A 22,043-nucleotide genomic window follows, 5' to 3' on the forward strand; every position below is an offset into this window, starting at 1 on the left:
GACTGGTTTAATTTCAGACTGAGTCTAAGGGACTGAAAACCAGGAAGGAGGAAGGCTGCAGGTATAATTACAGTCCCAAGACTGGCAAACCCAAGACACCAGACGCGATGATGTTTCCACTCAAAGTACAAACACAGAAGAAAAGGCAATGTTCCAGTTCAACGGCAGTTACACAGGAAGAATCCTTTTTTACTAAGAGGAAGGTCAGTCTTGGTGTTCTACTCAAATGACTACGTTTGGGCGGTCGTTTAATTAATATCAAAGAGGGCAACCTGTTTTGCTCAGGGCTGTGACTTAAATGTTAATCTTAGCCAGATACATTCTCACAGAAGCACCCAGAAGGTTTGACTATCTAGGTAGCCCACAGTCAAGCTGACACATTAAACACACTATCACTTGTTTTAGGCACACATTATAATCAGAGGTGGGAGAAACGTGTTATCAAGCCTCATTGGTCCATGTTTCATCAACTCGAGGTCAGGTTTTAAGAAAATTCAACTCCAAGTGTTTTCTATAAAACGCCTTCTTGGTATTTTAATATAAAACAAATTTTCAGTTTTTTTGAAGAATAGATTAACAGTTCAATATTATGCACATAGCCAATGAAAGATACTAAGTAAAAAAAAAATCTACTGTTTACAGATAACATACTTTGAGCATTAGACCAAAATTTTCTTTTTGCACATTTCAATTTTAGAGCAGTTCTGATTTCACATATAGAAACCTACTAAAATCAGTAAAGAATATCTGGAGCCTGAAGGGCACCAAGCAAAACACACTTCTACATCAGTGATGTATCCATCTAGCCTTTACATGGTCATGGAGACAGCTATGGATCATTGAGCCCTGGAGTTTGGCATAGACAAGAATAAATACGGATTGTAGTGACAATCCAGTGACATTCTAGAACCATCCACAAGTGGATTTGACCTTTTCTAAACACATATTCCTGGGACCAGCTCTGTAGCATATCAGGTAAAGCCACTACAGGCAATGCAAATATCTCATAACAGAATCGATTATAAAGTCCCAGTTGGTCTACTTTCAATCCAGCTCCAGGCTAATCTGCCTGGGAAAGTAGCAGAGAACAGCTCCTGGACCCATGTGGGAGACCAAGATGGAGCCCTGGGTTCTGCTTCAGCCTGGCACAGCCCTGGCCATTGTGACAGTTGCGGGATGAACCAGCACACGAAGACTTATCAATCCCCCCCTCTTTTCTCTCTCTGTAGCTGCCTTTCAAATAAATTTTTTTTAAAAATCTTGTTTTTTTTTTTAAGTGACACATATTCCTTTGTGGAAAATGCATTTAAATCATTTCATATTCACCTGAAAATGCTAAGAAATCTATCTTGTAAATTCCTAGAAGTCTAAGACCACAGATTAAGAACTGGGTGGTCCACACTTTTTTTTTTTAAAGATTTATTTTTATTATTTTATTATCGGAAAGGCGGATGTACAGAGAGGAGAGACAGAGAGGAAGATCTTCCATCCAATGATTCACTCCCCAAGTGAGCGCAACGGGCCGATGCTATGCCGATCCGAAGCCAGGAGCCTCTTCAGGGTCTCCCACGCGGGTGCAGGGTCCCAAAGCCTTGGGCCGTCCTCGACTGCTTTCCCAGGCCACAGGCAGGGAGCTGGAAGGGAAGCGGGGCTGCCGGGATTAGAACCGGCGCCCATATGGGATCCCAGGCGTGCAAGGCGAGGACCTTTAACCACTTGTGCCAACGCGCTGGGCCCGGTCCACACTTTTATAAGTTATCCTTTCTTACTCCTACTATTAAAGAGTCCATGGCATAACCTTTCTACTTTCCTTCAACACAATCCTTCAGTTCTTAGTAACTGCATTTAAAAACAACTACTTCTATTAAATTATCTGTCCAATATGTGAAGCTCATGAATCTAATTATTAGAATACTAAATTGATGCCAGTCTAATTACTTTGATTTTTAATACACCCTAAGATACAGAAAATAACCTATTTTTGACAAGCTTAGCATCAGTATTTTATTGAAAGAAAGACAAGGGAGGAGGCAGAGGAGAAAAAAAAAAATACACAGGCCATATCATTGGAAGTCTGTCCTGCCTCGGGGGCAGTATGTTTGAAACACTGTATGCCTTTGCTGTGGGCTGTGCCTTACAGAACACTCATTTATGCTCATTAGCCTTCATCAGCAGGTCCTGCCAACATCTAGCAGTTTTTTCATTATTCTCATTTTTCAGCAAAACCTCATTAGCTGAAGAAACCAGGCAGATGCTTTACACATCTCAATTTCAAGTGCAGGCACTGTACCCACAGTACCTCTCTAGCAGGAGCCAAGTAACAGGCTCTGCAATTTGGACGCAGGCACACTCTGGCTGAGATGCAATGGCATCTTGTTTCAACCATGCCAAGGTAGCAACATGGAGACAATTAATAGGAAAGCAGAGAGAAGTTAAGTAGAAATATCAGAGGAATAACAATACGGCTCCAGAGTCGAGCTGGCCAGGAAGAAAATGTCCATTCAGCATATTTATATACTGGATTGACAATTTTATATCTTTCTATTTAAGAAGAAAAAAATGAATTTTAAAAGCAATATTCCTTGACATCAGACATAGTTTCCAATGCCCAAGTGAATAAACCTAATAAAACTCCCCGTGCCACTCTGGGTAATGCTTTTTGACGGCAATTCTTAACAATGACCACAATTATCTTGGAACAGAATAGAGGACACTTGTCACTACAAACGTATTTAAAAACTTGCTTTTACTCTTTTATAAATACCTACTGTAATGTTTCTATATTTTTGTATCAATACTGGATACTTCTATATTTTTGTCTTAAAGAAATGACAACTAAAGGTCCTATGTATTTCCCAGGAATAAAATGATGAGATGGGCCCAGCTGGAGAAACATGACCTATGGAGTCCATACAGATGTATTCAAATCAAAGGGAAAAATAAATGACAAGAAACTAATAGGAAACACCAGGAGAAAGAGGATGAGACAGAAGATACGGAGGCAGATGGGGGAGCATGTGCTTCAAAAGCTAGTCATGCCACTCTGTTTCTGTGTCACTTCCAAGGATCTCAGGTGGAGCGTTACGTCCAAAGGAAGATTTCTAAGGGGGTGTGTGTGTGGGGGGGGGGGATTCTGCTTTTAACATATATTTAATTTGATTTTCCATTTATTTTAAAAGCAGAGAAAAATAACCTTTTACCTACTGGTTCATTTCCCCGAATACTTGTAAAAGCCTGTTGTGGGCCAAGGGGAAGGTAGGAGTTCAGCACTCGGTCTGCCATGTTGGTGGCAGGGCCCGGGGATGTGAGCCTTCACGGTACCTCCCAGGTGTATGCTAGTAGGAAGCTGGATGCGAGGCTAAGTTAGGACTGAACATGCGATGTGGGCATCTTAAGCCATGTATTTACCAAATGCCACTCCAGGCTTTAGATGGGAGGGTATGCTTTATCAACTGGTAACACACGTGGGTCATGATGAATATCGGCAGAAGTCACAGATTGGGAGCATGACTCCAGCTACAACAACACAATCTTGAAATATTTCCACATGAATCTGTAGAAGAAAATTAAGTTGCTTGATACAAGCAGTTACCCACTTCATTGACGAGGAGAGTGAGGCCTCAAGAGGGGAAACAGCAAATTTTCACAGTAAGTGAGTGGTAAATTCAGAAACAAAATCTAGGCCCCTGGATGTTAAACGGTAGCATCTTACTGGCTGCACGGTAAAGTTTTCGGTGCACTGAGAATTATTCAACGCACTGCTTTACTTAGGAGTGAAAATGAATGCAAAAGACACATGCACTGTTGTTACAATATGAGAGTCACATAGGAAGAGTGGCCCTGACTTGTGGGACAGTATAAAAACCTGTCTTACTGTCACTTTTGGTACTGCATACTCATCCCAAGGACAAAATATTGAGCTGGAAAGAGTGTTTTGGCCAACTGTGACAAGAAGGCAGAGTGGACACCTGGGGACGGTCGGAACATGCAGTGGAGAGATCATTGTGTCCTGGATTATGTTGATGGGGGTAAGGAAACAACAAGTGAAAGGACTTGGGTAATATGTGCAAAAAATTGAAGAGACTAGATTTGGGAGCAGAGAAGGACTAAGGCAGGAGGAGAGGGACCAACGGTTATTTTCATGTCTTCATAGTTTAAAGGAAGAGAGAATCTTCACTAATGCCATAGTCGACAGGTCAAACCGACTAAAATATGAAGAGGTTTATCAATTAGGAGGGCACAAAAAACCTTGTGCATGTGGCTTTAGTGGAGTAGCCACGCAAGCAGGGAGAGTTGGACAGTACAATGAGAAACAGAAAGCTGAAAAAATATAAATGGTACAACTATTGCATTAAAGATGCCTGAAAGAGAAGGAAGGAGAGACAGTTTTGAGAGAGAGAACACCTGAGGAAACACATCAACAGATAAATATATTTTTTTAAACAAAGGGAATACTTAACCATGATTTTAAATTAAAGTAAATACATTAGTGGGGAAGCATGACAGAATGAACATCGATACAGAAGGCGGTTGGAAAAGGTGTGGGTGGATGGCACAAGAGTTTAGATGTTGCTTGGGGACTGGCAATGTGGAACAGTGGATTAAAGCACTGCTTGCAACGTTAACACATCAGATGTGCACTGGGTGGAGTCCCAGCTACTCCATCTCCAATCCAGCTCCCTGCAAATGTATCTGAGAAGGTGGTGGGAGACAGCACAGGTGCTAACCATGTCAGAAATCTAGATTGTCTAGATTGTGTACCCAGCTCTTGGCTTTGGTTAAGCCCACTCCTGGTCATTGCAGTCATTTCGGGTGGTGGTTTGTGAATCCCTTCCCTCTCTCTGATTCTGTAACTGTGTTTCCAATACAACAAATGAAAATATTCTGCTTGGGATAAATTCCTACATCCATTACTGGAGAGCTTGGGTTTGATCTAAGTCCTGGCTGAGATCTCAATTCCAGCTTGGGTCTGTGCTGCCTGTGTGGGAGACCTAGGGTGATTGAACTCAAGACTCCCAGCTTTAGTCTGGCTTAGTTTGTTTTATTTTGTTTTTACAGATTTATTTATTTTTATTGGAAAGGCAGATTGACAGAGAAAAGGAGAGACAGATAGAAAGATCTTCTGTCTACTGGTTCAATCCCCAAGTAGCCCCAACAACCGGAACTGAGCCAATCCGAAGCTAGGAGCTTCTTCCAGGTCTGCCATGGGAGCGCAGGGTCCCAAGGCTTTGGGTTATTCTCCACTGCTTTCCCAGGTCACAAGCAGGGAGTTGGACGGGAAGTGGAGCTGCTGGGATTAGAACTGGCGCCCCTATGGGATCCCAGGGCACATTCAAGGCAAACACTTTAGCCACTAGGCTATTGTGCAAGGCCCTCAGTTTGTTCTGTTTCTTCCAGGCAATTAGGGAGTGTAACACCAGATGAAAGATCTCTTTTTGACTGTATGTCTCTCTCGTCACCAAAAAAAACCAGTTTTTGTTTTGTTTTGTTTTTCAATGGAGGTGAAAAAGGTTTGCTAATGGCTGGGAATGGGGTTTTGATTAGCTTTCTAGAATTAAAAAAATGTCATAGTTGGAGATGAGGATCTTAGCATGTAGGAGAATCTTTAGTCTGGTTTTCGACATTTTAATAGACTCTTCTTTGAACTTAAACCCTAACTTCCACTTTTAATATTTTGACTTAAGGACAAGGGAGGGTTCATGCTGTGCTACATAGGATTATTCATTCATCATTACCACTTTAATTCATATTGGGCTGACTTCAGAGTTTCTTCAGCTGCTGATGAATGACATGATTAGAAGAGTGATAATTAGTGTCCCTTCATGTGACCATGCTACAAGATCCTTTCCAATCTATCTTTATAAACAATCCACTTCTATAAACTACAGGCTTCCGATCTTTTTTTTTTTAATATAGACTATCCTTTATTTGTTTGAAAGTCTAAGTTACAGAGAGGGAGAGAGAGAGCAAGCACTAGAACACTCCTCCATCTGCTGGCTCATTCCCTAAATGGCCACAATGGCCAAGGTTGAACCAGACCAAAGCCAAAAGCCTGGAATTCCATCTGGGTCTCCCAGAGGCTCAAAACTTGAGACAGAGGCTCAAGTTTAGGGAGCAGATCGGAAGTTGAGCAGCTGGTACTTAAATCCAGGGCTCACATAAGATGCCAGTATTGCACCATGACATTGGCCTCTGGACATTATTTTAAAATGAGGACAAATAAACAATAAGATGCTCTTAAACAACACATACATGCGGCCCGGCGACGTGGCCTCGCGGCTAAAGTCCTCACCTTGAACGTGCCAGAATCCCATATGTGTGCTGGTTCTAATCCTGGCAGCTCCACTTCCCATCCAGCTCCCTGCTTGTGGCCTGGGAAAGCAGTCAAGGACGGCCCAAAGGCTTGGGACCCTGCACCCGTGTGGGAGACCCGGAAGAAGTTCCTGGCTCCTGGCTTTGGGTCGGCAGAGCATCAGCCGTTGCACTCACTTGGGGAAGATCTTCCTCTCTGTCTCTCCTCCTCTCTGTATATCTGACTTTCCAATAAATAAATCTTAAAACAAACAAGCAAACAAAAATACATACATGCATAAGGAGAATATCAAAATGTAAATATTTGCTTAACATTTGTGGAGATTTGTAAAATTTATTTAAAAATTCATGAAATTATGGAAACCATATGAATATGCCTTTCTCTTAGCTTCTGAATTTGACTTTCAACATGTGTTTTAGGCATTAAATGCTGACATTTCTAGTTAAATACCATCCTTAGGAAGTACTGGAGTGATTCATCTTACTTCTCTGTGGAAGGCTGTTCTTTCCAGGTCTTTCTGGGCTATTTAGTTCTTTTCCAGCCACCCAGGAGTAACTACAAGTCCAAGACACTTTCCCTGAGCTCCAACACCTAAGAGCTTAAACTGGACTGCTACAGATCCCACACAAAAGCTTAACCCAGCAGCCCAGCACTATGGCTCAATGGCTAAATCCTCACCTTGTAAATATTAGGATCCCATATGAGTGCCAGTTTGTGTTCCAGCTGCTTCACTTCCCATCAAGCACAGTGCTTATGGCCTGGCAAAGCATGGCCCAAAGCTCCTTGCACCCATATGTAGATCCAGAAAAAAGTCCTGGCTCCTGAATTGTATGGGCTCAGTTCTGACTGCTGTGGCCATTTGGGGTGGGAACTAATAGATGGAGAATCTTTCTCTTTATCTCTCCTTGTCTTCATAAATCTGATCTGACTTTCCAATAAAAGTAGTCAATGTAGAAGGAATGTTTAACCCAGCCTTGACCCTGAGTGCTTTTGGATGGCCACTGAAGGAAATTCTCAGTATTCAGCAGCCTCTCCCTTCAACTCTGCAGAACTGTTAGCAAAGGACCTGAGTCCCAACCTCTACAGGAGATCCGCCTCAACAGCACAACAGCTGAGAGGACGCTAAAGATGTCCCAAAGGAGGAGAGGATAAACCTGTCATCTGAGAAAGGCCGGCAAAGCTGAGATTCCTCTGAAAATCTGTACATTCTCAGCTTAGGAAACAGTGACGTTAATTTTAAGGGGAATTTAGAGTGGATCAAGTAGTGAGTCATTAAAATGTCACCTATATCATGGATGGGATCCTTTGGAGAATGCCAGGATGGGAATGGATTAAGACAAAGATTCAGTGCTGGCATATAACTTATTGTTATATTGTTCTTGTTAGGAACTTTACATGGTAGATAAAGAAAGCTCTTTTATGCTCAGATGGACTGATATAATAATAATTTTGATCATTTCTGATGTTAATTGTGGTATTTTTCTCCTATTAGGGTATCAATAAAATATGATGAAGTCATTAGTTTGAAAGTGCTTGGATGAGCTCCAGTATACTTTAGTTCTTTTGTATTTGACCCAGAGGAGCAGCACCAGTAAATTTCAAGGACCTTCATGTGTATTAGAAGACTGAAGTAAAGGAGCTGAAATCCTGGACCAAGAGCTGAGGTAGAAAGCACCTTGTGGGAAAGAGATATAAAGAAAACATTACATAAATCGTGGATACTTATTGTGGCTAGACCCAAACATTCAAAACAAATGATTAAATTGTATGGTTTTTGAATGTTTTGATTGTAATAAAAATACATTTTGATAGGCTGTTTGAATTTTCAGTAGCAGAAAAAAATGCATATATGGAAGAATTTACTAAAATGAACCTGTTTGAGGTTTGGGGTTTTTTCTTTGTGTCTAAAAACTGGACGCAACCAAATGTAATTCGAGAAAAGGTAACAGATGGCTAAGCTGCGTTTGTACCAAGTTAAAACCATGAGTGCCCAGAGCTAATACTTTAATGGAACTAAATTCTAATTAAAAAAAAAAAACTGACTAAAATTAAAAAGTTGCTTGAACTTGTACTGGACAGTCCTGATCAGAGATATTATAATGAGATTTAAAATTTAATGGTTCAGGGTCCAGCACCATGGCCTAGCGGCTAAAGTCCTTGCCCTGAATGCACCAAGATCCTATATGGGCACCAGTTCTAATCCCGGCAGCTCTACTTCCCATCCAGCTCCCTGCCTGTGGCCTGGGAAAGCAGTCAAGGACGGCCCAACACCTTGGGACCCTGCACCCGCATGGAAGACCTGGAAGAGCTCCTGGCTCCTGGCTTCGGATTGGCTCAGCTCCAGCCATTGCGGCTGCTTGCGGAGTGAACAATCGGATGGAAGATCTTCCTCTCTGTCTCTCTTCCTCTCTGTATATCCACCTTTCCAATAAAAATAAATAAATCTTAGAAAAAAATTTAATAGATCAAATCTTCAGTATTTGATATTCTCTAAGTTGATTATAACATATTTATTGAAATGATTCTATGCTTAATGACATTACTTCAAAAATCCTATATGGTCCACATGGGTCTAAAATGCCCTCACCTTTTCAACAAGCATTCAAAAATCAAATAAATAAAAAATAATTTAAAAAGCAAAAGAAGGGCCCAGTGCAGTGGCCTAGTGGCTAAAGTCCTTGTCTTGAACATGCCCCAGGATCCCATATGGGCACCAGTTCTAATTCTGGCAGCCCCGCTTTCCATCCAGCTCCCTACCTGTGGCCTAGGAAAGCAGTTGAAGATGGCCAAAAGCCTTGGGACCCTGCACCTGTTTTGGAGACCCAGAAGAGGATCAGGGCTCCTGGCTTCGATCGGTGGAGCACATTTAGTTACAGTTACTTGGGGAGCGAATCATCGGACAGAAGATTTTCCTCTCTATTTCTCCTCCTCTCTGTATATCTGACTTTTCGATTAAAAAAAATAAATAAATTAAAACGAAAAGGAAAAGAAAGTCCCTGATACTCAAACTATCTGTTTTTCACTACCACACACAATGCTAGTTAATCAATAGAAACCACAAAAGGCTATGGTTACACCAGCTAGTTTACACTGATAAGTTCAAATTTCTTGAGTATTAAAAAAGCAAAAAAACCCAGCAATTTTCCCAACTTACTAAAAAGACAAAAAAATGACAGAAACTGAATATGAAGTCTGATATGTCACCTGTGATAACTGATTGGTAAATAAATATTTTAGAATCATTGTAGGAGCCACAATAATCCAAAAAATTCTGCTTGTGACTCAGGTAACTTAGTCACAATTAAGGGATTATGGGAACCACAAAAATGTCATTAATAATGTAAGCCCTAAAAAAAAAAGTAAGCCCTGTGCAATAAATGCCCATTTTCCACTACCATGTCTATTACTATGGCTCATCAGGTCACACATTAGACACCTGGCTGCAGTTGCGAATCTGTGCTTGAATGACCTCACATATTCCATTCTCAATCTGTCTTTGGCTTCATAGACTATGATGGCCTTAAAATCTCAGTATTCTCCCAATACATTTTGGATATCCTAAGTATATCCTGCATGCATGTGGAGGTTCAGGCAATAAATATAAGTGTAAGGCAAATGACCATGAAATGAGTGAAGCAAACAGAAATCAGCTCCTCCGTGTTACACACACACACACACACACACACACACACACACACACACACACACGATTTAAAAAAAAGAAACGAGAAAAGAAGAAAGAATACAAGCAAAAACAAAACAAAAACAAACTTTTGGGACCAGCCTCCTGGTATGGTAAGCCAAGCATTCCATCTGCAGTACTGCACCCCGTAAAAGCACCAGGTCCTCTGCTGGCTGCCCTGCTTTCAATTCAGCTCGTTGCTTATGGCCTGGGAAAGCCACGGAGGATGGCTCAGGTCCTTGGACCCTGTCCAAGCGAGAAACATAGCACTGGATCCTGATTTCCGATACAGCTCAGCTACAACCACTGGGACCTTTTGGGGAGTGAGCCAGCTCTCCTTCTCTCTGTAACTCTGTCTTTCAAATAAAATAAATCTTTTTAAAAAGAAAACACTCCCAACATCCAAAACTTAGGCTAAAGTCCATAACAACATATTTTTGGATTAGGTATGCCTTAGGGAAGAAATGTTTTCAGAAAGTGATTTTTGTTTTCGTGATTTTCATGTAAGTGGAAATTTAAATCGTCATATCCTTTAATATTTTTCCTTATTTTCGTTAACTAAGCAATGCCACAGAACATATTTTATGTAGGAACAGAAAAGCATTAAAATACACATTTTAATGGAAAGTAATTTAGGCACATCAATACTTTTGAAAATGCTACAATGCAGCAGTAAACATCGAATCTTTACCAGCTCTTATTAGAATAAATTTCTAAAATATAATTTTTTTTGCATAAGGTTGAATAGTAAAGGACATTTCAATTCAGCCAAATGAAAAAGCATTACACAATTTTTAAACCAGTATTTCCTAGCAATAATACAAAAAAGAATTTGGAAAGTAAATGAATGCTAGTGAATATAAAATAATATCCATAAAAGCTGTTACAACATAGGAAGAAAGCCATCATATAACATTAATAAAATATGGAAATATATTTCCTACCATTTTTCAGGATTTTTGCTCCGTACGCAGGTAATACTATTTATATAATAAGTTATTTTTTAAAAATTTTTTTATAATAAGTTATTTTAAATAACGAACTTTGCAATGATATTTAGCTGCAACAATGTGACACATGGTTTGTTAGGAAATTTACATATAATATCATTTCATTATAGACCATCATGATTGAGGAATTATTATCCCTATTAAAAGATGAAGAAAGTGAGACTTGGAGTATATAATTGTCCACATTTACACAGTTAATAAGCAGAATGGACACATTTTATAGCTAGATCTATACTATACAAAGTCATTATACTATCACCTTAAAATATCATTTCAAACATATGTGGTGTTCTTTAGTATTTAGAAAGATAATTTATACAAAATTTTAGACATTTGTATACTCAAAAACGCATAGTGTCTTCTTAATTTGAAACAGGATAGATTAACACATGTATATAATTTTTGTTCAGCCCTAAATAAATGTGTGTGATTTAGTAAATAAATGCAGACCTTCATCCTAAATTTGGAAATCTGCAGCTTGGAAAATCACACTTTGTGGATTAAAAACCCTTCCTTTCATATTGGTCTTTTCTGCAATGACTGTCAAGGCAGACCAGACCATTTTAATTGGCATACTAAGTGCACTGCTCTGCTCCTCAGCCCCGCAGCTTAGGTGTCACTGGACATGAACTGAATTCTCTCAAGGGGGCATCAGTTTACGAGATTTGCACTACCATGATAATGATGCAAAATACTGCCTTAAGTGGCTGAGCAAAACTATTGATTTTTATTTCAACAACATGACAGCAAGAACATCTAGAAATCTCCAAGAAATTCATAGAAAAAAATCACTCCTTATTGAGGAAGGGACCCAACAGGCCCATCTTCCCTGGTTTAGAAGAGTCACATGTGATTCCTCAATAGCCTGGACCATGAAATAAAGTGGAGTTAGGATAGGATGAGGTGACAGAGGTTTAGAAAGCAGAATGGATTCAACACAAGAGAAAAAAAGAGGTAAGTTCATAAATTAATTCATATTTATGAATAAATGTGATTTTTTCTCAGATAAAATGCCAGAGATACACATTCATTAGCAGATCATAATATTTCATGTACATCTTTATTCTGAAGCACCAATCTTGCTTGCTGACTTGGATCTATTTTTTTTAACAGTTCAAACATGGCTATAAGAAATCTTCATTTTGTAGATTAAACATTTTATTATACATCATGCCTCTTATTGGAACTTTTAATAAGTTCGGTGGGTTAATTAGAATGCTGCCATTAAGTGTGTTTAAGCTGATTTATTTTTTTACTTTCAATTAAACTTTTCTCAGTTCTGGATAGTTTTGATCAAGGCATTTGATTTTAATTGGTTCTGGTATACAAATACCAGTTGATAACGGACTCATTTCCCATAAAGACTGTAGCCGTTATCACCTGGGGATAACCTCTTGCATCTCTGAAGTACTCAGGCTAGGCTTTCATAAGCATTTTTGATGCCTTGACTATGTTATTTTCTTCTATTAAGATAATCATAAAAACTTCTTAAGAGCTATGAAGTCCTTAAATTCACTCTCATGCTTGTAGATTTTTTTTTTCCCACACACTTTCTTTGTCAAGCCACATTTCTACTTAATCCTTTAAGTAGAAATTATATTACAAGCTAGTCAAATAAGTTTTGGAGCATTAGCATCAATTGAATCAAACAAAACCGAGCCACACACAAAAATTCCTTAAACTCTGTAACACTAATTTAACTTTAAAATATGGAATAGATTTGAAGCAACAATAAAAAAAGCAAAATAGCTTGTATTTCCATGTTGTTAATAAGAGTGCTGCACAATGCATCCACTAAATTAGGATGAGCTTATCACCTTTCTCGCATTGCAGCTAACCAAACTTCCAGAACAGATGGTCTTCCATTTAATCACTCTTTAACTCCCTACAATCTGGCTTCTGGGCACACTACCCCACTGAAATTATTCAAAGGTTATCAATAATCTGTTCTTGTGGAAGCCAGCAACAAAAGTGCTAGAAGATTTACTAATCAAACCTAGCCAAATAATTTCATGGTTTAGAGAACCACACTCTAGAGATGTTAGGAGACCTTCCCAGGTAACCACGCAGGTGAACATTGCAAGATTAAAGCTTTGCACATGAATTGATGCCAATGGTTTACTGCTCTTCCCAGACAAGTAGTCAGCCATCTTTAGCCATCCTCTCATGGGCCAAATTCTCCATACTTTTACGACACTGTTGTAAATTTCTTGATAGATTCCTTTGTTCTGCCCTTCCTAGAACACCTAATCTATCATCTACATTATCTCATACTGACAAAGAACTGAACCTGAACCTGGGCTTTTAAGGACTGTCTGTTCCCATAGCTTTAATTTCCACCTTCGGTTATTTTCAATAGCAATACAACTTTTTTTTTTCCATTTACTGCTGGCATCTGAATGAACTGTGTGTTAGAAATATGAAAACAGAATAACAATAGCTAATATTTATTGACTGTTTTATAAATCAGGAACTATTCTAAGCTCTCCACTCTTACTGATTTATTTAATTCTTATAACTACTCTATAAAGTATTATTCTGAACTAACATGTGAGGAAACCAAGACACAGATTTGGATTTAAAATATGTACTGTGTCTCCAGTGGCTGAAGAGAGTAGCAGGGACCTCAGGTGTCCCAAACAGGTGTTGGGGACCCAAACTTGAACCTTTGCTTGGTGCACCCCTCAAACATCCCCCTCCCAGGAAGTTAGACTGGCATCCAACCCAGGTGCCTTGAAACGGAATGTAGGTGTTTAAACTGTTATATTAAATGCCAGCTCCTGGCTCTCACTTTTACATATGACAATTTCAATCAGGAACTCTACATACATTGAATGGGTCTTGTCTATTCCAATTAATACACATGCCTCTCAAAACAGTTCATTTGGTATGGAGCTCCAGGAAGTAGCCCCCGTTACAGTAAGTAAATGTCTTTTACATGATCACCTTCTCCCTGTGAATACTGATAATGCAAAATAAAATGAATCAGTGACATGCCTATGCCCGGTTGCATAGAAGTTCCTGACCTGGCAATCCAACCTCTTCCAAACACGGGGCGCCAGCAGAAGCTGGAAGCGCCTCTCTCAATGCACATTACCTTACATTAACATTGCAGAGGTGGTGAAGTATGAACAGTGCAACGTCTCAATCAAAACATCAGTTACCATGGCAACAGAAGATTCTGGGTCTCTGACCAAGAATAAGATGGAAGAGGAGAAGGAGTGAGCACTCCAAAATGCTTGCTAAATGTCTGAAACCTTTCCACAAATTAAAGAAGGAACTCCCTTAACAGTGGTCTGATGAGTTAGACTCAATCTAGCCTAACAAGGAAGCAGAAAGAAGCAGTCACATTCTTAAAGCATAATAAACGCTGTATGGAATAATGTCAATGTATATTTTGTACTAATGTTAACAACACCTTTCACTCAGATTTTCAGATAATTTCCACAGGCCGGTCAGCATTTGGAAGTACAGGGCAACTGTTTTCCAGTGATGTAACACAGAGCCATCCTGTGCAGGAAATTAGCTAGTCCTTCTGTTAATTCTTTCACAGCTCTTGTGAAATCTCCCTTCCTGCTTCAGTGAACCCACTGGTCAAGTTCTGCCACCTGACAATTGTGCGAATTTGAAGAATACACCATAAAGTTCTTGGAGACTCAAAACATCTATCTGTAAAATGGGTAAAATGGGTGCAATAAAACTTATTTCGGAAAAGTGTTTAAATAAAACATTATGCAAATAAAATGACTTGCACTTTTTTTTTTAAACATTGGAAATACAACCAGCAGTGGTTATCCTTGTACATTTCTCATTTGTAATCTCCCACACTGGCAAATATCAAGCTAGTTTCAGAGAAGATAAAGAAGAAAGTATATTTTTCACACTGGGTAACTTTGCTAATGGGCAGATATGTAAGTCATCAATTAGAACTGAACAACAAGTATTGTAAGACAGAGCACGCAAACTGTTACGGGAAAGCAGGTTTAATGGCGCAGATTCCTAACTACATGGCTTGTTTAAAGAGGAGAAAATTGTTGAGTGGGAGAATACACTATTTTGTAGTCTTTTATCTTTTCAAATCAAGTGACAGGAACGTAGAGGCAAAAGGGCAGCACGGAATCTGGTGCTGCGGTGCAGCCTCTGCCTGCCACGTCAGAATCCTACAAGCGCACTTCTTGAGCCCTGTCTGCTCCACGTCTGACCCGACCCCCTGCTATTATTCCTGGGAAAGCAGAAGATTGTCCAAGTGCTTAGGTCCCTGAACCCATCTGTGAGATGTGAATGAAGTTCTTGGCTTCTGGCTTTGGCCTAAGCCAGTCCTGGCCATGTGACCATTTGGAGAATGAACAAGAGATGAAAGATATCTCTTTTTCTCTTTCTTCCTCTGCTTTTCCTTTCTTTACAAATGAATATGTAAATCATTAAAATAATAATGAAGAATTGGTGCAAATTATTATCCTTCATACTTTACCTTACAATATGAATACTGAGTGTTTAACTTGCTAGGTTTGCATTTACTCTGGAGCATTACAAACGTTTAATGAGTATCTGCCCTGCTGAGATCAGTGTGAGATTTCCTGACTGAGATTAAAAGAAGCACTGAGTGGAGTAGAAGAAAAGGACACTTAGCACGCTCAGGCAGAGGAGGCAAGGTCACACTTCAGGTTGCAGAGGGCAGAGTAGGCATCGCACTCAATTCACAATCCTCTGCAGACCCCTAGACAAAAGATGCTATTTACATCAAAAAATAAACAGAAAAAAAAGTTACCAGACACAAGATATCTCAATGATTTCTAGTATAAAAAGATAGCAAATGGAAATGTATTAGTAAATAAGTGGAATAGAGAAAACCTACGTAGAGCACAACGCCTAACACTTAAGATACCACCGGAACTCAGCAGCGTCTGTGAGAGCTCACCCACCACCCGGAAGGGCCCCAGAAGGGCACTACATTTGCAGGCATGCAGTACAAGTGGGAGACACGGAGAGCAGCACAGAAGGTTAGAGTAAAGGTCACAGTGCCCAATCCCAGACCCTACACTGGGAACCACAGAGAAGCAAGGCTTTTCTCCAAATTACTGAACTGGCTCAGCTATGTTAGCACTAGTCAGGTAATTAGCATCCTCAAAGTAAAACTCTTCACCTACTGGCACTTAGCAAAGGGGACAGAGGTTTAATTCCGTATCATCTCTCCGACAGAGTGAGGCAAGCCAGGAGACAAAAAATTCATTCATTCCCGGTCACATTTTCTTGGTGTGGTGAGGGGAGGAGACTCCTCATGACAACAGTGAAAACTAGGCCATTCCTCACACTAATATCTGATTGAACAGCAGGGTCACATTCACCAAGTAGGTGCCAAAATAATAAGCAAGATTAAAGAGAAACACCACACTAATAAAAAGTACAAAATCTCTTCTGGAAAGGATGCTCCGTAAAATAGAGTGAAAAGCACAAAGTAATTCTGCATATTATAAGATATCTGGAATTTGAATATTCAAAGCATGGCAGAGGTTTCCTGGGAGATAGAGAGAGGAAGGAAGGAAAGTCATTTTTAAACGGGTATGAAGTTTTTGTTAAGGATGGTTTAAAAACTTTGGGGTACAGCTAGCAGTGATAGTTAAATAATCCTGTAATTATATTAATGCACTGAATGGTATACTAACAAATGGCTAAAATATTTTTTTATTTATTTTTTTTTATCGATTGCATTGCATAATGTGACACAGTTTTATAGGCACTGTGATTATAAGTTCTTCAAAGGAAGAGTTACTGTCATTGGGAATCCTTAGGATTAACTCACATCCCAGCAGAACAGTGGGTTCAACCTGGAGCTACCTAAGCAGCAATTCAAAGAACCCAAACCCCCGAGCTGCCCCCAAAACAAACAAACAAACAAACTAGAATAGATAGAGAACAACAAGGAAAGCTTAGAAACAGACAGGAAACGGTCAGCAGGGATGCACTTAAAATATTTAATATTATCTATTTTTTACCCACAAAAGAAAAAGAAAATATTTACTATGCCGATGTAACAAGTGATGATTACTGGATATTCAAATACAAAGGAAAAAGCTAGATCTCATACCATGAAAACCAAATTAACTCAAAATGGAAGACAGACGTAAATGCAGGAACGAATTCTTTGAAGAAAACAGGCATAAGTCTCTTTAGTCTTGGATTACATATTAGTTTCTTTGTGGTGGCAACAAAAATACACACATCCAAATAAAAAGGAGATAAATCAGGCTTCATCAAAATTTAAAAAAAAAGAAACAACTTCTATTTCAAATGTTGCCATCAGGAAAATGGAATGACAGTCCCCTGAATGGGAGAGGTTATTTACAACCATATAAAGAACTCATATCCAAAATACACAGAGAACTCTTGTAAATTAAAAACAGAAAGAATAATTATACATTTCCTCAAATTATGCATATTAAATATATCAACTATATATTTCCTTAAATAGGATTATATTTATATGCAAAACTGCCAATAAACACATGCAAATATGTTCAATTTTACTAAGGAAGTACAAACTAAAATGGGATATAACTTCACACCTACTACAATGATTCTCATCAAAATGATGGACCATAACAAATAGTGACATGAATGTAGGGAAATTGAAGCCTTTACATGTTTGGAAAATAGTCTGGAAATCCTACAAATGTTAAACTAGAGTTAGCATATGAATCAGTAACTCTATTATTAGGTATATATTTCAGAAAAATGAAAATGTATGCCACACAATAATTTATGCATCAAAGATCACAGTTGCATGATTCATAATAGTGAAGAAGAGGAATGGATTCAAATGGCCATCACATGGTGAATGCAAGTAAATTGTGTTATGTCCATACAATAAAATGTTGCTCTGTCAGAAAAAGGAATGCTGTCCTGACGTGTGTACAACAACAAAGAGGAACTTTGACAGCGCTAGGCTAAGTGAAAGAGGCCAGGTATAAAATACCATTTATTACATGAAGCTATGTAGCTGAAATATGCAGAAGAGGCAACTCGAAACAGACAGAAAACAGACTAGTAATTTCAACAACCCAGGCTGGGCATGTTCAAGGTAGAAGTCAAGAACTCCATCTGAGTCTTCCAAGTGTGAGGCAAGGGTCTAAGCACTCATGCCATCTTGTCACTGCTTCGCTAGGTCCAAACTCAAACTGGTACACATACAGAATGTCAGTGTTGCAGGCAGTGGCTTAACTGCCTGCACCACAACAATGGCTCAGGATCAGTAGTTATGGTAGGGTGGGGGGGTTGAGGGAAAATGGAAAGTAACTGCTAGAAGGAACAGGATTTTTCACAAAATAATAAAACGTTCTAAACTGACTGTGATGAATATACTAAAAATCACTGAATTATATAAATTAGTGGGTGGTAGGCCATGTGAATTATGTATTAACAAAGCTATTATGTAAAAATAAGTGCTCAATAAGTGATAACCATTATTGCTTTAAAATTACTCTGAGGGAGAAAGACAAGTCAGGAAAGGTAAGACTCTTTCATTCTGACTCATAGAAAATTTTCTATGTATTTTCTGACTATGAAAATACATTAACTATTAAAAACTTAGACATAGGAACAAGGTGGCCTACATAGATAGACACTAAAGGAATCACAAAGCTAGAAAGGGGGCTGGACTGCCTGGAGCCCTTTGAGGAATGGCAGTGAAGTGAGATGACGGAGATTCCATGCTGGGCATGGAGCAGAAGAGGCCTGCGGCACAGACAGGAAGTCTCCTGTCCGACAGAAGGACTGGGGTCAACAAGGATACAGTGTGTGTTTACTTCAAGTACTATGATTCTGTTGTTCATTCCTTTCTTTGTGCCCCAGCCTTCTGCTAGCACTTCCTTTCTGCTTGAAATATGAGTTTAATTTTTATTTATCTTATTTATTTGAAAGGTGTAGAGACAGGCAGAAGTCTCTGAGCTACTGGTTTACTCTCCAAATACTGAGCTGGGTTAAGTTAGAGCCAGAAGTTAGAAACTCAATCCAAGTCTCCCGCATGGGTGGCAGAGACTCAACCACTTTATCTCTCATCTGCTCTCTCCCGGGCTGTATATTAGCACTAGTCTAGACTCAGCAGTGGGTTGAACCTCGGCACTCCAATACAGTTGGGACGTATCCCAGTCCCTAGTAATATCTTAACTTCTATGTCAAACAGCTGCCACTGAATGTTATGGTTGAAGTAAAAATGTTCACATACCCTTACACGCTATTCAGTGAAAATAGGGGAAATAAAACGGAGCCTTGCAAAAACTCATGGAACCTAGTCAATCTCCTCAGACCTAGTCTGTCATGAGTGAGAGGCCACTAACATCAACATCTGTAGCAGAGGGGATGGATATTCTAGGCATATCTTCAATTTACCTCACCTAGCCTCATCAATGGATATTTGCTACAGCTTCAAATGGATATGAAAGCAGTAAGGGGATCTCAGCATTTCACATGCCATAACCAAGCTCTCAATAGGATGGGACATGTGCACTCCTAATAGCTTTATCCTGCTGTATTCCATACTGCACGGATGTAATCTGCCACATTGGCTGCAGGAGAGGAGTCCCATTCCTCATACCAGAGCACTTCTCTTACCTAAGATGCGGCTCCACCTGAGAGGCATGCCACAGATCAGCTAGTAGCAAAATTAGAAAATGATTTTGATTTAAAAAAAATACAAGTTGAGTGCATTTCCACTCATAATCTGATAAGCTTTGAGTGGGAGAGGAAGAGCTGCAAGTACACTGTGTGCCAAAAATTATACAGAACTTTCCTTATGTGTCAAGCATGAAGTAGCTTAGAGTTTCTTAGCCATCTGCACATAAGATGCTTTGATGTTTTCTGGCTCCTGCTCCATGCTGCAAGTCTGTGAACTATTACTTTATATCCTAGAAAAGGTTTTGAAGCTTCCCCAGCCTAGAGGAGTAGGGAACACATGTGAAATGCTATGGAAATGACAGACACTGGTCTTAAAATAGCTTTAACAGCCACAGCACTGGGTAATAGGAAATTAGATGCATTCTCTATTGTATGAACTCCTCATGTAGAAATGAATATCTCAAGATCACAATTTACACTACTCTGTGTACTGATCTAAGAGCCAAATGTTACCTAGAAAGCAGCTAAGAAGTCAGTGAAAACTTTCTTTTATCTTTTTGAGAAAATCTTAACACTTGTTTATAAGTGTTCTGTCTATATACCACCCAGAGTGCTTACAGATTTTGTTGAAGACCAGCAAAATGGTCAAAGAAATACTGTGATAGAATCCAATAGAACTACTGGCTCTGCTTTTCACTCTTTAAGACAAGCAGTTATTGGGGTGTGTGTGTGTGTGTGTGTGTGTGTGTGTGTGTGTGTGTGTGTACTCATATGTGATATGTATATGCATTTTTTTATTGCAGTGGCATTTCAGTTTTTAAGTGTACCCTTTGTAAGCATTGATACTGTTCTTACGAAGTGCATGGTAACTGCTTTGAATCCCAGGCACACACCCAGATTCATTCCCTTTCTCCTCAGGCAGTTTACACAATCTACAACACTTTCATTTTAACAGTTCTCATTACTGGTATCATTTAATACTTGAGGGTTTGCTCACGTCAACATCAATCTTGCTGAAAGTGCAAACACTTATTTTGTTGACATAACACAGTCTGAATCCATAGCTACTAAACTTTAAGTATGTAAAAACTATTTCTTCCATGACATGCCACCATCAGTGCTAAGATTGACTCTGCCAGTTATCTATCCTTGTCACAGACACAAGGCAAGGATCCTTCATGGGATCTCACCACCCTCACTTCCAGTGCTCCCATCAGCCTTGCCATTCATATGCACTACAACCATCTCAGACACACTTGGCATTTTCAGCCCAAACACCCTAAAGAAGGATCTAAATGCTGGATCCAATGTTGGATCCGGTGTTCGATCCAATGATTCCCATTTCCTCACTAATGAGCAGCACTATACCATAACTTCATCCTGACTAATCAGCAGGGAGATAAGCTTGTCTCTCAGAACACATTTAGAATAAAATGTTCTCCCCAATGAAGTTGTAAGTATCTGTAGATAAACTAAAGCCAAGCAATGCAATACTTTCCTTACCTGATTGGAATACCTCATGCTCACATTACGTTGATTCTGTAGTGGCACGTAACGCTGGACAGGATCAATGTCCCTGGGACTGATTAGCTCATCAGCTGAAAAATGCGAGAGGAAGTAATATTATAAAACATGCATTTCCACATCAATGATCTGAATAGACATTTCTCAAACGAAGATACACGAATGGCCAACAAATACATGAAAAAATCACAGCATTAATTAACAGGAAATGCAAATCAAAACAAGAGTAAGTAATCATTTTCACCCCAGCCACAGTGGTATCATCAAAAGACACAACATAACAAATATTGGCACAAATGCAAAAGCAGAGGAACTCTCTTACACTTTGGAAGGAATGTAAATTACTACATCCATTATTGAAAATAAAATAAACCTTGAATAGAACCCCAATATGCTCCAGCTATTTCACTATTAGGAACAACAATAAAGGAACTGAAATTTGCATGTCAAAGGGACACTTACACTCAAATATTTATTGTAGTACTATTCACAACAACCAAGATGTAGAACCAAAGTAAGTGTCTATTAACAAATTAATGGAGAAAGAAAATGTGGTATATCTTATTTATACAACAATATATATTATCCAGCCATAAAATGATGAGATTCTGTCAAATATAGCTTCACGGATGGAACTAGTGACACATGAGTCATTCAGTAGCATGTTATTCAACTTCATGGTGTTGCTGATTTGATCTTTTTTCTTGCTGTTGTTGGTTTTATTTTGTGGCTTTTCATTTAAGGGGATGTATAGTAACTGTGTAATGGAGACTATCATATCCAGTAGCATGTTATTTAACTTCATGGTGTTGTTATTTTTTTTTTCTTCCTGTTGTTGAATTTGTTTTGTGGCTTTTCACTTAAGGGGATTTAACAGTGTAATGGAGACTGTCATATCCAGATG

General features: G+C 39.2%; 1 protein-coding gene across 4 annotated transcripts in view; it reads right to left on the minus strand.

Moving 5' to 3' along the window:
- The window catches only part of PHKB (phosphorylase kinase regulatory subunit beta), a 221,839-nt gene that overhangs the window by 71,555 nt on the left and 128,241 nt on the right, over positions 1 to 22,043 (minus strand). For all 4 annotated transcript variants that reach the window (XM_040982753.1, XM_040982754.1, XM_040982756.1 and 1 more), the window contains one exon: positions 21,119 to 21,213. In XM_040982753.1, the coding sequence (XP_040838687.1) occupies positions 21,119 to 21,213 (95 nt within the window). The remainder of the gene's footprint in view (positions 1 to 21,118; positions 21,214 to 22,043) is intronic.

This window comes from Ochotona curzoniae, unplaced genomic scaffold (assembly GCF_017591425.1).
Source record: "Ochotona curzoniae isolate NIBS_2020 unplaced genomic scaffold, NIBS_Ocur_1.0 contig_3622, whole genome shotgun sequence".
NCBI lineage: Eukaryota > Metazoa > Chordata > Mammalia > Lagomorpha > Ochotonidae > Ochotona > Ochotona curzoniae.